The sequence below is a fragment of the Ovis canadensis genome, chromosome 19, assembly GCF_042477335.2.
Source record: "Ovis canadensis isolate MfBH-ARS-UI-01 breed Bighorn chromosome 19, ARS-UI_OviCan_v2, whole genome shotgun sequence".
Lineage (NCBI taxonomy): Eukaryota > Metazoa > Chordata > Mammalia > Artiodactyla > Bovidae > Ovis > Ovis canadensis.
Genome location: NC_091263.1, coordinates 71,927,264 through 71,940,752, shown reverse-complemented (window position 1 = coordinate 71,940,752; position 13,489 = coordinate 71,927,264). Strand labels below are relative to the sequence as shown.

The window sequence follows — 13,489 nt, the reverse complement described above, 5'->3', positions numbered from 1 at the left end:
ACAGTGGCAGCTGGCATTTGTGGAGTGTTCTCTGGGTGCTGTGCCGTATGCTGAGTGTTTTGTGTGTTTTTTCCCTGGGGAAAACCGTAACCGCGTTAGGCTTGAAAGGAAGGATTGGAGTTTTGTCAGGTGGATGAAGGAAGAGCATTTCAGGAGCAGGAACAGCAGCAGCCAAGGGTAGAGGTGTGTCTGGAACACCTGTTGGTCTGGTGGAGTCACGAGTGCAGATGGGCGCTTTTGCTCATAGGGCTGGCAGGGTGTGGTGGTCTCCAGTGGTCCTGCCAGCTGGGGGGCTAAATTCCAGATTGGCCTTGCGGTCCTGAACAGGGGAACTGTGAGCCTGGCTGGAAGCGTCTCACTCACGGCCGCCTGCCAAGGTTTGCAGAGCCTCTGTGGCCTGTGGCCTGGCCTCAGTGGGCACTCGGCTCCATATACAGACCAGAGGAGCCGAGTCCAGAGGCTCGTCTCCGTCTGCTTCATCCTCCCCACCACCTGTCACCTCCCCTGAGCAGCCCTCACTCTGGCAGGCTGCCGCTGCCGTGCAGGAGGCCGTGTGGTCCTGGGCCATTCACAGAGCCCTGGCTGCGCGGCAGTGGCTCCAGGGGCAGCCGCAGAAAGGCGGGGTCACCGTGGTGACATGGGTGGGTTCCCTGGGGGTGGGCGGGGTGTGGCCACCCCCAAGCACACCACCCTGCATGCCCTGGAGGCACCTTCATCCACTCATGATCCTCACCCCTCCACGGATGAGCTCTGTAGACCTGGGAGAGGGAGTCTAGCCTGTCTGTGGCTTGGTTGCCCCTCTACGCCTGCCTGAGGGGACGGCGGGGCCCGAATTGAGATCCTTCCTGCCAGGGCCTCAGCCCAGCGCCTGGCCTGGCCAGTGGTTCTCGTCAGTGTTAGAACAGAGCCAGACAGGGCTTGGAAGCTTCCTCTGGTCCCGGGGTCAGCCGGCCGCCTGTTTTGTTCAGAGAGGTCTCTGGGAGTACAGCCTCATGCGTTCTTCCTTGAGTGTCTCTGGTGCCTGCTTTTGGGAGATGATGGCTGAGTCAGGCAGTTGAAGCAGAGACCATCTGGCCCACAGAGACCAAAATACTTTCTTTGTTGCTCAGTTGGTTCCAACTCTGCGACCCCGTGGACTGCAGCACACCGGGCTTCCCTGTCCTTTACTATCTCCCAGAATTTGCACAAGCTCATGTCCATTGAGTCAATGATGCCATCTGACCATCTCATCCTCTGTCGCCCCCTTCTCCTCCTGCTTTCAATCTTTCCCAGCATCGGGGTCTTTTCCGATGAGTCAGTTCTTAGCATCAGGTGGCCAAAGTATTGGAGCTTCAGCTTCAGCATCAGTCCTTCCAATGAATATTCAGTGTTCGTTTCCCTTAGGATGGACTGGTTTGACCTCCTGGCAGTCCAAGGGACTCTCAAGACAGTTTGAAAGCATCAATTCTTCAGGGCTCAGCCTTCTTTACGGTCCAGCTCTCACATCTGTACATGAATATCTGACTCTTTACGGAACAGTTTGCCGACCCTGGTCTGTTCCAACTCTGTTCAGACAGTGAGGCCCTGAGAGAGGAAGGGCTTGCCTGAGGCTACACTGCGGCTCAGTGTCCAGGCCAGTCCCAGAAGTGCCGGGAGAGCTGGTGGAAAACTCGCCCATCCCGACCCCTCTGCAGACACCGTCTGCGGGGAGAGGAGCGCGGACCCTGAGTTTCTGCCCCTGCTTCAGACCGCGTCTTCCTGATCCCCTTTGGCTCCCACGCATGGGGCCTTTCTGGGGGCCACTCTCCCTCGATGCTTGTAGTGAAGTGGGGGTGGGGGTGTCCCCCTCTTGGCAGGGGGGCGGCTGAGGCCCCAGAGAGCGAGACCCCTGTCTGGAGCCATCAGCTCCTGCAGGGCAGGGTCGGGATGGATGGCCCAGAGCGCCACCTGGAGGACGCCATCGGCTCTTCACGCTGTGCACTTAGAAACTCTGAAGGCAGAGTGGCTTAAGTTTCTGCATGTCTGCCCTGCTTCGGGGCGGCAGGCTTCAGTTATTCATTCAACAAACCTTAATTGAGCATCGGTGCAGCAGTGAACGGGCTTCCCTGGAGGCTCAGACAGTAAAGAATCTGCCTGCAATGCAAGAGACCCGGGTTCCATCCCTGGGTAGGGAAGATCCCCTGGAGGAGGAAATGACAACCCACTACAGTATTCTTGCCTGGAGAATCCAGGCTATTCTCCAGGCAAACGCAGGAGCCTGGCAGACTTACAGTTCATGGAGTCACAGAGAGTCGGCCATGACTTAACGCTATCTATCTAACTTGCAGTGAACAGGACCCGCCAGCTCCCTGTCCCCAAGAATCTTCCCCTTCCCTCCCTCCCTTCCTTAACTCTGCTTGTTAGAGGCTGACTTGATAGAGAGTTCATCCGTGTCAAGTGTACATGTTGGTGTCTGTCGACAACTGCATATTGTCGTGTGACCACCGCTTGGGTCCAGATACGGAGCATATCCAGCCCCCCAGAAGTTCCCCGGGGCACCTCCCCTCACTGTCCCCCAGGCACCCACTGCCCTTACTTCCATCAGTGCAGATGAGCTGTTCTGGAGCTTCATGTACATGTTGTGAAGCACCGTGGACTCCACAGTCCGGCTTCTTCTCGCTGGCATGTGTGGGAGGCTGAGTCTTGTCGTCAGGCGTGTTCCGTCTGCCCGCTGGTTGCTGTGTGGCTGCGAGCTGTGAATGTGCCTCCGTTTCTGTGTCCTGATACCCGCTGATAGATGTTTGGGTTGTTTCTCTTTGGAGTGGTGCTGGATAAACCTCGTCCCAACATCCCCGTCCTGGACTTGCTATGGGCATATGTGCATTTGCTCCTCTGTGTCGATGTGAAATTGGGGAGAAGGGGTCTCCTGTTTGAGCCCAGAGTGCCCTTGCTCCCCTGGTCCCTGGGAATGCGAGATGCTTGCGCTCAGTGATGCTCCAGGACACGCCCAGCACGGGCGTTCTGGGCCCAAGACATGTCTGACGGGGCCCCCTCTCCCCAGATGAGCGATGTGCTGCTGTACACGTACCCCCAGAAGGACGGGAAGTACCGGCTGAAGAGCACGTTGGCGGTGGCCAGCATGAAGGTAAGAGCCCGGGGGTGGGGGCCCTGGGGGGGGGTGGGGGCCCTTCGGGGGGGGGCCCTGGGGGGCGGGGCCCTGGGGACGAGGAGACACAGCCCCGCCTCTGGAACTCACAGCCCGCGGACGAGGAGGACCCCGGCTTGTGAGTTGCCCCAGGATTCTGTCATAGGGAGCTCAGGGAGGGTGGGGTAAGGGAGGGCTGCCTGGAGTGGATAATATTCGGATAAATGCGGAAGAGAGACAAGAAAGGGGGTCCTGCGGGGAGGAGAAGGCGGAGAGAGGAAGCAAGCAGGCGTGTGTCTGTCGATCGTGGTAAAATATCCGTAATGTATGTTTACCGTTGGAACCATGTTTAAGCGTGCAGTTCGACGGCGTCGAGTGCATTCACGGTGTTACACTACCATTGCTCCGGCCATCCCCAGCACTCTCTTCATCCTTCCAGTCTGACGCCCTGTGCCCTTAAACTCTTTAATTCTCCCCCTCTCCTCCCCCAGGCATTGGCAACTACCATTCTACTCTTTTGTCCCTATGAACTCAGCAGCTCTAGGGACCTCGTATAAGTGGACTCCTAGGCGATGCTTGTCCTTCTGTGACTGGCTTACTTAGCGTAACAGCCTCAGGGTTCATCCACGTGGTCGCGTCAGAATCGCCTTCCTTTTTAAGGCTGAATAGTGCTCCGTCGTGGGTGTAGGCGTGACCACACTTTGTGTACCCATCGTCCATCCGTGGACACTAGAGTGGCCTCCACCTTCTGGCTGCTCTGAGTAACGCACGCAAGCATGCAAATGCCTGTTCAAGCGGCAGCTATTTCTTAAGAGAGGCTGGCTCAGCTGGACAGTCTCATGGGTGAGCTTGGAGAGACAGGATGGTGTGACTGGGTCAGCTGTGACCTCACTCAGTGTGACTGGGGTCCCAGATACAGAGCCGGTTGGAGCTAATGGGGATTTTCAATGAGCCAGGAGTTTTAGGAAGGTAATTCCTGCCCATCATGGGGACGGGGTCAGAGGGGGAGCCCTGAAGTGGGGGAATGGGGTACATGCGGGCTGTCACTTGGGAGGGCGGGGGGCTGGAAGGGAGGAAGAGCTGAAGGGGTCCTGCAGGGGGCTGTCTCCCTCCTGAGGCCCCCAACCTGGAGAAGGGTGACCTCACTAACTTGGGAGGTGTCTTCCCGTTTTGGACCAAAGCATCCGTCCACTCGAGTCTGACAGAGGCCATGTGGGAGGGTGCCCACTGGGCAGGTGCTTGTCCAGCACAGTGGGCTCCGAGAAGGATGCCTTCCTGGGGGAAAGCGGGTGGCAACAGAGTCAGTCAGCAGCTGAGTTCCCACTGTACACACACGCGCACAGAGACACAAACACACACGCACACAGACACACACACCCCATCTTCCAGGTGAGAAAGGTTTGCCCTTCGCAGTGAGGAAGCTCAGCCTCAGAGTTGGGCGGTGGCAGGACCCCTCCTGTGCCCATCCTGAGGGGCCGCTCCTGGTTTCCAGGTCAGCCGCCCTGTGATGGAGAAAGTGCCCTACGCCCTAAAGATCGAGACTCCGGAGTCCTGCCTGACTCTGTCTGCCAGGTACGAGGAAAGGAAGGATGGCGGGGGGGCAGCAGTGTGGGGCAGGGTTTTGCAGGTGGGAAAGTTTGGAATCGCAGAGGCTGAATGTGTTGTCATTTTTATTTTGTCCTTTTGGGTAAATGACTTTTGTTCCGTTATTTCTCGTCCGTTTTTGGACAGTCATGTGGCGAATATGATAAAACCATGGCTCCTCTCCCCAGGAAACACGTGCACACACAGAAAAGTTTACATGGAATCTCAGGGGCTTCCAGGGCCCGTTGCTGAAATATAACAGTATCTCCTCGTTGTAAAACCCTGCAGATCATTGGGTCTTTGCAGCAGTAAGAAAGGTTAAAGCCAGTGGAAAGTGCATGGAGCACCTTAGCTCATAAAATAGTCTGTGTTTAGGCTGCCAGGTCTGGAGAGTGAGAGAAACATCAGGGGTGAGCATTCATCAGTTTATTTTCCCTTTTACTTTTTGGGCGGTGAGGCCTTTCTATCAGAGATGGCTGTTTTTTCCCAGGCCCTCAGGCTCTGCCCCAGGGTCCCCGTTTTGTTGGTTTCTGGCAAAGAAAGAGTCCCCCCGCCCTCTTTCCAGGACAAGACCAGCTGGAGCTGGGATAGGGGCTCAGAAACCAGGGGCTCCTGCCAGGAGCCGCTCTAGGCATGGTGGCGGGGTTGGAGCGACACCTAGCGGGCTCCGTGAGAATTTCAGCCCGGCGGCTGCTGGGGGTGCATCGCCTTTCAGGAGACCCTGCCAGGCCTGGAGGGGAAGGTGGGATGTCTGCGCTCTGAATAAGTGAATGACTGGGAGGGCGTGTGGGAAACTGAGGAGGAGGACAGACAGAATGAGATAGTGACCGTTGCCAGCATCTGTCCAGTGCCCCCCAAGTGGTACCTGGTTCTCTGCCCAAGGTCAGCGCACCCCTCTGAGAGGGCGGGACCCCTTGCTTCTGCACAGTGCTTTGCCATCGGCAGAGTCCTCCACCCTCCACGTGTCATCTGGTCCCTGCAGCCGCCCTGGGAGTTAGAGGAGTTTGATGTTCCCACGTTTACAGGGCAGGCCCAGAGACACCTCACAATCGAGGCTGCCTGCTTGGAAGCGGATGTGCCGCCGTGCAAGTCTGGCGGGTGGCCGGGCCGGGGTTTCAGGGCAGGGATTGCCGTGGGGACGTGGTCCACCCCAAGAGGGTGCACAGCCCTCGCTCAATCTGGCTCGTGCCCGCAGCTCCTGCGCAGAGAGGGACGAGTGGCACAGCTGCGTGAGCCGGGCCCTCCCCGAGGACTACAAGGCCCAGGCGCTGGCCGCCTTCCAGCACAGCGTGGAGGTGAGCGGGCCTCCCTGGGCCCCTGCGAGGTCGAGCACCTCCTTCCATCAGGAGGGCACCGCTGGGTCCTCCCCGCGGCCCGGCTCAGGGCGGTCCCCGTGCAGCCCAGAGCCTGGCCCCTCCGGCCCCATTTTTCACCGAGGTCGGCGCCCTGGAGGCTGCGGGGTGGGGGTGGCTGTAGAGGAGTCCACCCCGCCCCTCCATACACACACACCCCCCTACAGGAAGGGGCGCGCCGGCCCAGCTGGTCTCCTGACCCCGCTGCCCGCCTGACTCCGTTGCTCCAGATACGGGAGAGGCTGGGGGTCAGCCTGGGGGAGAGGCCCCCGACCCTCGTTCCCGTCTCGCACGTCATGATGTGCATGAACTGCGGCTGCGATTTCTCCCTCACCCTGAGGCGCCACCACTGCCACGCCTGCGGCAAGGTGAGGCATGGAGATGTGTGCGCGGGGCTGGGGACCGGGGGGCGTCCAGCAGCTGCTGCGGATCGGGCTCAGGGTGGGGCGTGAAGTTAGTTCACCTTTTACTGATGCCCTCCCAGCAGGGCTCCAAACCCCAGACCCGTTCCACTCCACCACCCTGCTCCCCGAAGGAAATTGTAGCGGATGGAGGTGTTGTCCCCGGAAGAAGAGTATCCTGTCTTGGTTAAGGGTGCAGGCTCATCAGAAAACAGAAAGCTTACGGCTTGGTGATAATAGTCAGCAAAACTGTGTTGTAGAGACATCCGTGCTGGTCCTCTGGCTAAGAGTCCATGCTCCTTTGCAGAGGACAGGATACAGCCTCTGGTTAGGGAACTAGATCCCTGTGCAACTAAGACCTGGTGCAGCTAAATAAAAGCTAAACTGATTCATTTTAAAAAGCTACATTGTATATGTGGAAGCTGCCAAGAGAATAGATCTGTAAAGTTCTTAGCACAAGAAAAATAATTTGTAACCTATGTGTGGTGACGGATGCTAGCTAGACATTGTGGTGATTTCACCATATAGTCTCCCTTGATATCCATGGGAGACGGTTCTAGGATCCTAGGATCCCCGTGGATACCAAAATGCAAGGACATTCACGTCCATTATTTAAAACAGTGTAACACTGGCATGTAACCTAAACGCATCGTCTACCACACTTTAGATCATCTCTAGATAGCTTATAATACCTAATGAAATAGAAGTGCTGGGTAAAAAGTGAAAGTTGCCCAGTCGTGTCTGACTCTTGCGATCCCATGGACTATATATAGCCCACCAGGCTCGTCTGTCCATGGGATTCTCCAGGCAAGGAATCCTGGAGTGTGTAGCCTTTCCCTTCTTCAGGGGATCTTCCCAACCCAGGGATTGAACCCAGGTCTCCCACATTGCAGACGGATTCTTTTCCAGCTGAGCTACAAATGCTGTGTAGTTATAAATACAGTGTAAATTCCATGCAAATAGTTGGCAGCATGTTTTGCTTTTGAAACTTTGTGGAATTTTTAAAAATCTTTTCGATCCACCATTGGTTGAATCTGTGGATGTGGAACCCGCAGAAATGGAGAGCCAACTGTATTACATACATTGAATCACTGCATTGTATACCTGAAACTATTAACAATATAATGTTATATAACACTTCTATTGGGCTTCCCCGATGGCTCAGTGGATAAAGAATCCGCCTGCATGCAAGAGACAGGAGATGAGGGTTCCATCTCTGGGTCAGGAGGATCCCCTGGAGAAGAAAATGACAACCCACTCCAGTATTCTTGCCTGAAAAATCCCATGGACAGAGGAGCCTGATGGGCTGCAATCCATGGGGTTGCAAAGAGTCGGACATGACTGAGAGACTTTCACTTTTCACACAGAACTTTCATTTTATTAGGTATTATAAGCAATTATAATATAGGTATATAATATTAGGTATTATAATATTAGGTATTATAAGTTATTCAATATTATACTAGGTATCATATGCTACAAATATGATATTAGGTATTATAAGCTACAGTCCATGGGGTTGCAGAGACTTGGACATGACTGGGCACAAGCATAAGACAAGAAATCACTTCTGTCATTTTTTTATATATTATTTTGTAATTTTCTATAATTTTTAAAAAGAAAAACAGATAAGGACCTGCAGAGGAGCATAATAACTCTGCTCAGAGCACGAGGCCCTCGAGGAGGTGGGGGCGGGTCGGCAGAGGGGTCGGACATGGTCCTCTGCTTGGGCCGGGAGGGTGAGACCCTGTGACCTGCGGGCCCCCGTCTCCCCCAGATTGTCTGCCGGAACTGCTCTCGGAACAAGTACCCTCTAAAGTACCTCAAAGACCGCATGGCCAAGGTGTGTGACGGCTGCTACGGGGAGCTGAAGAAGAGGGGCGGGGACGCCCCAGGCCTGATGAGAGGTACTGCGGACCACCCTCCGCTTCCTCACGCGGCTTCTCCCAGCCGCTTTCTTCGGGGACTCCGGACAAAATGCTGCCCTCCAGGAGGCGACAGGGTTTAAACCCTGCTCTTGGGCACCTTCTCCCCCACCATTGGTTCTGTAGAAACTCCAGAGGTGCCCCCAGAGGAAGGGTTCCAGAGCAGCTGAGTCTGGGGCATGTTTCTGGGTCATGTATCTGGGATGTGTCTGGGTCCATGTGTCTTTGTCACGTGTCTGAGACACGTGTCTGGGTCCATGTGTCTTTGTCACATGTCTGAGACACGTGTCTGGGTCCATGTGTCTGGGACACATGTCTGGGTGATGTGTCTGGGTCCATGTGTCTGGGACACGTGTCTGGGTCCATGTGTCTGGGTGATGTGTCTGGGTCCATGTGTCTGGGACACGTGTCTGGGTCCATGTGTCTGGGTCACGTGCCTGGGTGACATGACTGGGTCCATGTTTCTGGGTCATGTGTCTGGGTGATGTGTCTGGGACACGTGTCTGGATCTATATGTCTGGGTGACGTGTCTGGGTCCCTGTGTCTGGGTCCATGTGTCTGGGTGACGTGTCTGGGTCCATGTGTCTGGGTCACGTGCCTGGGTGATGTGTCTGGGTGACATGTCTGGGTCCATGTGTCTGGGTGACGTGTTGTGTCTGGGTCTATGTGTCTGGGACACGTGTCTGGGTCCATGTGTCTGGGTCCATGTGTCTGGGTGACGTGTCTGGGTCCATGTCTCTGGGACGTGTGTCTGGGTGACGTGTCTGGGACATGGCATGCTGGGTCCGTGCATCTCCGTGACGAGGCCAGTAGGCAGGCACTCACATTACTGCACAGTGGCCCTGTTTTCAGGCCTGGGTCCCCTGGGGCCCTCTTGGAATGAGGATGTCGAGATGGAGACCAGAGGCGTTGTAGTCAGAGAAGGGGCTGAGGGTCCTCGGATAGCAAAGCTCGAGGTGGCTGAGAGGGCCTGTGAGTGCCTGTGCTCAGGGTCGGCTAGAGGGGGAGCAGGGTAGATCTTGGGCCTGAAACCAGAGGCTCTCCTCGGTCACCCCACCCCAGAGCTGCCCAGGGCCATGGAGAGGACCACCGGCCTCTGCAGACACGGGGAAGAGGGAATAGCCAGCACCGGGAAAGCCTGCCCCTACTCCAGCTCGGTGTTAGCAGGGGGGCGCCCCTTCTCTCGGGTCACACGGAACCCTCACCCCATCCCACCCCTCAAGGCCGGGTGCCGTCTCGGGAGGGCTGGGAGCTCAGTTCTTGGAGGCGCCTGTGTCCCCCACTGTGGGCACAGATGCTCACCTCCCTCCCCGCGGCTTGTCTCGCTGCAGAGCGGCCCCTGAGCATGAGCTTCCCCCTCTCCTCCGCCCGCTTCTCGAGCAGCGCCTTCTCGTCCGTCTTCCACAGCATCAACCCCTCGGCCTTCAGGAAGCAGAGGAAAGTCCCGTCAGCCCTGACCGAGGTGAGGCGGGTATAGGGCTGCCTTCCTGGGGGCCAGGGGGATTTAGAATGTTTTGGGTCCTCAGACCCCCTGCCCTAGCCAGACCAGGCTCTTGAGGACACGTTAGAGAGCATCCTTCACGGGAGGCGTTCTGGCTCGTGCTCACAAAGGTCACCCTGAAGCACAGGCTGTCTCCTGGGTGTGACCGAGAAGACCCCCGCCAGTGGCAGAGAACAGGCGCCCGAGTGGCTGTCAGAGGTGTGGGGAGACACGTCGCCCCCCAAGCCTTGACCCATCCCCAGACGCACACAGCGCTGCAGCACTTGGGTCTAAAGCCGCTAGGCCTGGCTCAGCCCTCCCGAGTCTGGTCCCCTCAAACCGCATCCCTGTCTCATCCTGGGGATCCCATACAGGCTCAGGCGGTGAGCCTCCTCAAGGCCATAGGACTCTTTCCAGGAAACCTCAGAATTAGCCCAACTCAATTCCTTTCTGCAGACAGAACCAGATTATTGACTGTATTCTAATCATAGCCACAAACGAATGTGTGCCCGCGAATATACAAGCTGTCAAAAGAAGAGTGAGCAGCTGTTACCAAGTATTTTTAAATATTCATTATTGACTAGCAGGTGGCAAGGGTTCAAAAAGTGTTAGGGATGAAAATTTTAAGTGAGTATGGTTCTATCCATTAGCTTAATTCCTTTTGCATCTTAAAAATCTTGGAAGTTAACACTTACGTGATAACAATTTTTTTTTCAAAAACACAAGGATGTGTGATGAGAACTGAGTTTCTCTCTCTCCCTCACCAGACTCCTTCAGTCCCACCCCTCCAAGTTAACTGCCGTCAGATTTCTTACGGATCCTTCCAGAAATGTTTATGCATATACATAAGATAGACAATCCTTTTTTTAACTCAAAAGATGATACTCTGAAGCTTCCATACATTTCTTTCACTTAATCTATCTTTGATATAATTTCACATTAGCTTGTCCACATAAATTCCATACTTCTTACACTGTATGGCTGTCTCGTCGTTTATTAACTAGTCTCCTCCCACAAATTGAGAAAAGACCACCCTCTCACTCCCACAGTCCTTCCAACAGGAGCTGAACTCACGGAACCTGAGTGTGCCACGGGTACAGAGTTTGAGAACCAGCGTCCTCACCTTTCAGGCATCAGGCCACTGTGATCCAGGTGCCGTGTAGAGCTGCCCTGAGCCATGTTGGCAGGTTTTGCCCAAAGCAACAATCTTTTTATTACTCAACAAGGACTATAGTGTGGGCTCCGCAGCAGCCCCAGGAGCAATGTGCCCCCACCTCCCGCCACCCTCTCGAGCCCCGGGAGCCCCACCCCGGCACTGAGACCTGCTTCGCAGGGGACGGTCTGCTGGAGCGCTGTCCCGGGAGCGTCTGATGGGGGCAGATCGCAGACTCTGGGAGCTGCTCCGGCAGGTCAGCTGTGGGGAGAGGAGGCCTGTCCGAGTTAGGTGGGGTCCTGGGGGGTTAGAGGGGCAAGTTCCTTGCCCAGTACTTCTCAAAACACCTGGCTGGTTGTAGCTTCCTCTCCCTATGCTGGAGTTCCCTGACCTTGAGAACATTTGCCGAGAGCTCTGAGTTCTCGCCCTCTCTTCGGCTAAGTCAGGATTTCATCTTTGGTAGATCCAGCCCCCCAAATCTTCTGGGCCTGTTTCCCCACCTATGAACTGAGAAAGTCAGGTGAAATTATTTTGTAACCTGGTCTTCTTGCTCTTGTATTAAGGTGAATGTTTATGGAGCACTTGACTATGGGTCAGGCACTGTACCTGACCGGTACCTGTCTGACATACTTTGATTCCAGTTTTAACTAGTCAGGACACTGAGACGTACAGGAAGTAAGTGGTCTCACCTCACCCCTCTAGTGGCTGCTAGAGTCTGTGTTGGAACCCGAGATGGGTCTTACTCCAGGCCTGTGATCTCAGCCCCTGTGAGAGGCTTGTTCAAAAGACCACACCATTGCTACTTCTAAAAGAAAGAAAGGGAAGTTGCTCAGTCGTGTCTGACTCTTTGTGACCCCGTAGACTGTAGCCTGCCAGGCTCCTCCGACCGTGGGATTCTCCAGACAAGACTACTGGAGTGGGTGGCCATTTCCTTCTCTAGGGGATCTTCCCAACCCAGACATCGAACTCGGGCCTCCCACATTGCAGGCAGATGGGAAGCCCCCTCCCTTCCCTGCAGCCACCAGGGAAGCCCTGATTCTACTAAGAGGCGTTAACAAACTCATTAGGCAGGAGATCATACAACCTTTTAGGGAAACAATTAAAAAAAGAAAGGATCCCCTCTTAAATGTGAGAAAAAAGTAAGCTGAGAAGCATAGGAACCAATTTTATGAGAAAGAAACTTTCACCCAGATAGATCCCTGCAGCTTTGAGATTTGGGGTCTTGAGGGGCTGAGAGGAGAGAAGCAGGAATCCGGCTCACCGCCAGAGGGCAGCACTCCTGCAGGCAGGTTCCGACGCGCGGCTCCGGGTCCCTTCGGTCAATCGTGTCTCAGACACGGCCCTGTGGCCGATGCGCCGCGAGGCCACCCGAGCGGCCCGACTGCACAGCGGCACGAAGGCCGCGCCGGCGCCACCCGAGCGGCCCGACTGCACAGCGGCACGAAGGCCGCGCCGGCCGGTTGGCAGTGACATTCAGGCTCCGGCGGAACCGTGTCCACCCCCGGCGCCTTGACCGCCCCGCTTGCTTCCCTCCGCCAGGTGGCCGCCTCCGGAGAGGGCTCCGCCATCAGCGGCTACCTCAGCCGGGGTAAGAAGGGCAAGCGGCACTGGAAGAAGCTCTGGTTCGTCATCAAAGGCAAAGTGCTGTACACCTACGCGGCCCGTGAGGTAGCGTGGTCCCCGCCTTCTCTCCTCTCCTGTCGGGGCCGGGGGGGAGCCTCGCCTCGCACCGGCCGCGCGGGGCCGCGGCGGGCGGGCCTTCTCTGCGGGGCGCCACGCCGGCGCACGGCCGCCTCTCAGCTCCCAGGAGCCGGCCGCTCCCCTGTGGGCCCGGGCGGCGCGGCGGGCAGGGCCGGTGCCGCGAGGCCTTGGCAAGTGCCCGGGGCGGGCGGGGGGCAGCAGTGCAGGGCGCTGCCCGAAAGAGAGCGCCTTTCTGCCCTCCGCTTCCGTTGTTGGGGCCGGAACCCAAGAGCGTGTCTGTGCATCGGTCAGGGAACCGTATTGCCTCGTGCAGGGCAGCTCTTTTACTAAAGAAGCCTGACGTTCACGTGCATCACAACATCTTAGACTTTCATCTGCTGAGATACAGCGGGGAGAGGGCCCTGGTCCAGCCTGCTTCTGCAGAAGAGAGGTGTGAGCGTGGCTGCGCGGCAGGGGGCGCTCTGGTCCTGGCGCGGGCTGAACCCGTGGGATAAGGAGAAAGATTTACCGGGTCCAGACCCCACCGTCTATCTGATGGTTTCTGCAGGTGAAATCTGACTTGAAAAACGGCCTTAAATGCATTCTCCCTACCTGCAGAGGGTGGGTGCTTCACCCACGGGGATGAGCACACCATCACAGGGCGGGCCCTTCTCCCCTGACCACGGGTGCTGGCCACCGGGCAGAAGGCATGGCCCCCTTGGGGGCATGAAGCTCCCCTCAGGAGGGCCCTACAGCTGTGGCGGTTCCTGACCCACAGAGGGGACCCCTGTGGGCATGTGTGAACTACGCC

General features: G+C 56.5%; 1 protein-coding gene across 4 annotated transcripts in view; it reads left to right on the top strand.

Moving 5' to 3' along the window:
• Window positions 1-13,489, top strand: part of FGD5 (FYVE, RhoGEF and PH domain containing 5) — a 118,918-nt gene that overhangs the window by 99,818 nt on the left and 5,611 nt on the right. Inside the window, exons 13-19 of one of the 4 annotated variants that reach the window (XM_069561033.1) lie at window positions 3,020-3,103; window positions 4,596-4,675; window positions 5,883-5,982; window positions 6,207-6,407; window positions 8,218-8,347; window positions 9,697-9,827; window positions 12,538-12,666. In XM_069561033.1, the coding sequence (XP_069417134.1) occupies window positions 3,020-3,103; window positions 4,596-4,675; window positions 5,883-5,982; window positions 6,207-6,407; window positions 8,218-8,347; window positions 9,697-9,827; window positions 12,538-12,666 (855 nt within the window). The remainder of the gene's footprint in view (window positions 1-3,019; window positions 3,104-4,595; window positions 4,676-5,882; window positions 5,983-6,206; window positions 6,408-8,217; window positions 8,348-9,696; window positions 9,828-12,537; window positions 12,667-13,489) is intronic. The other 3 variants (XM_069561030.1, XM_069561032.1, XM_069561031.1) reach the window with 3 other exon arrangements.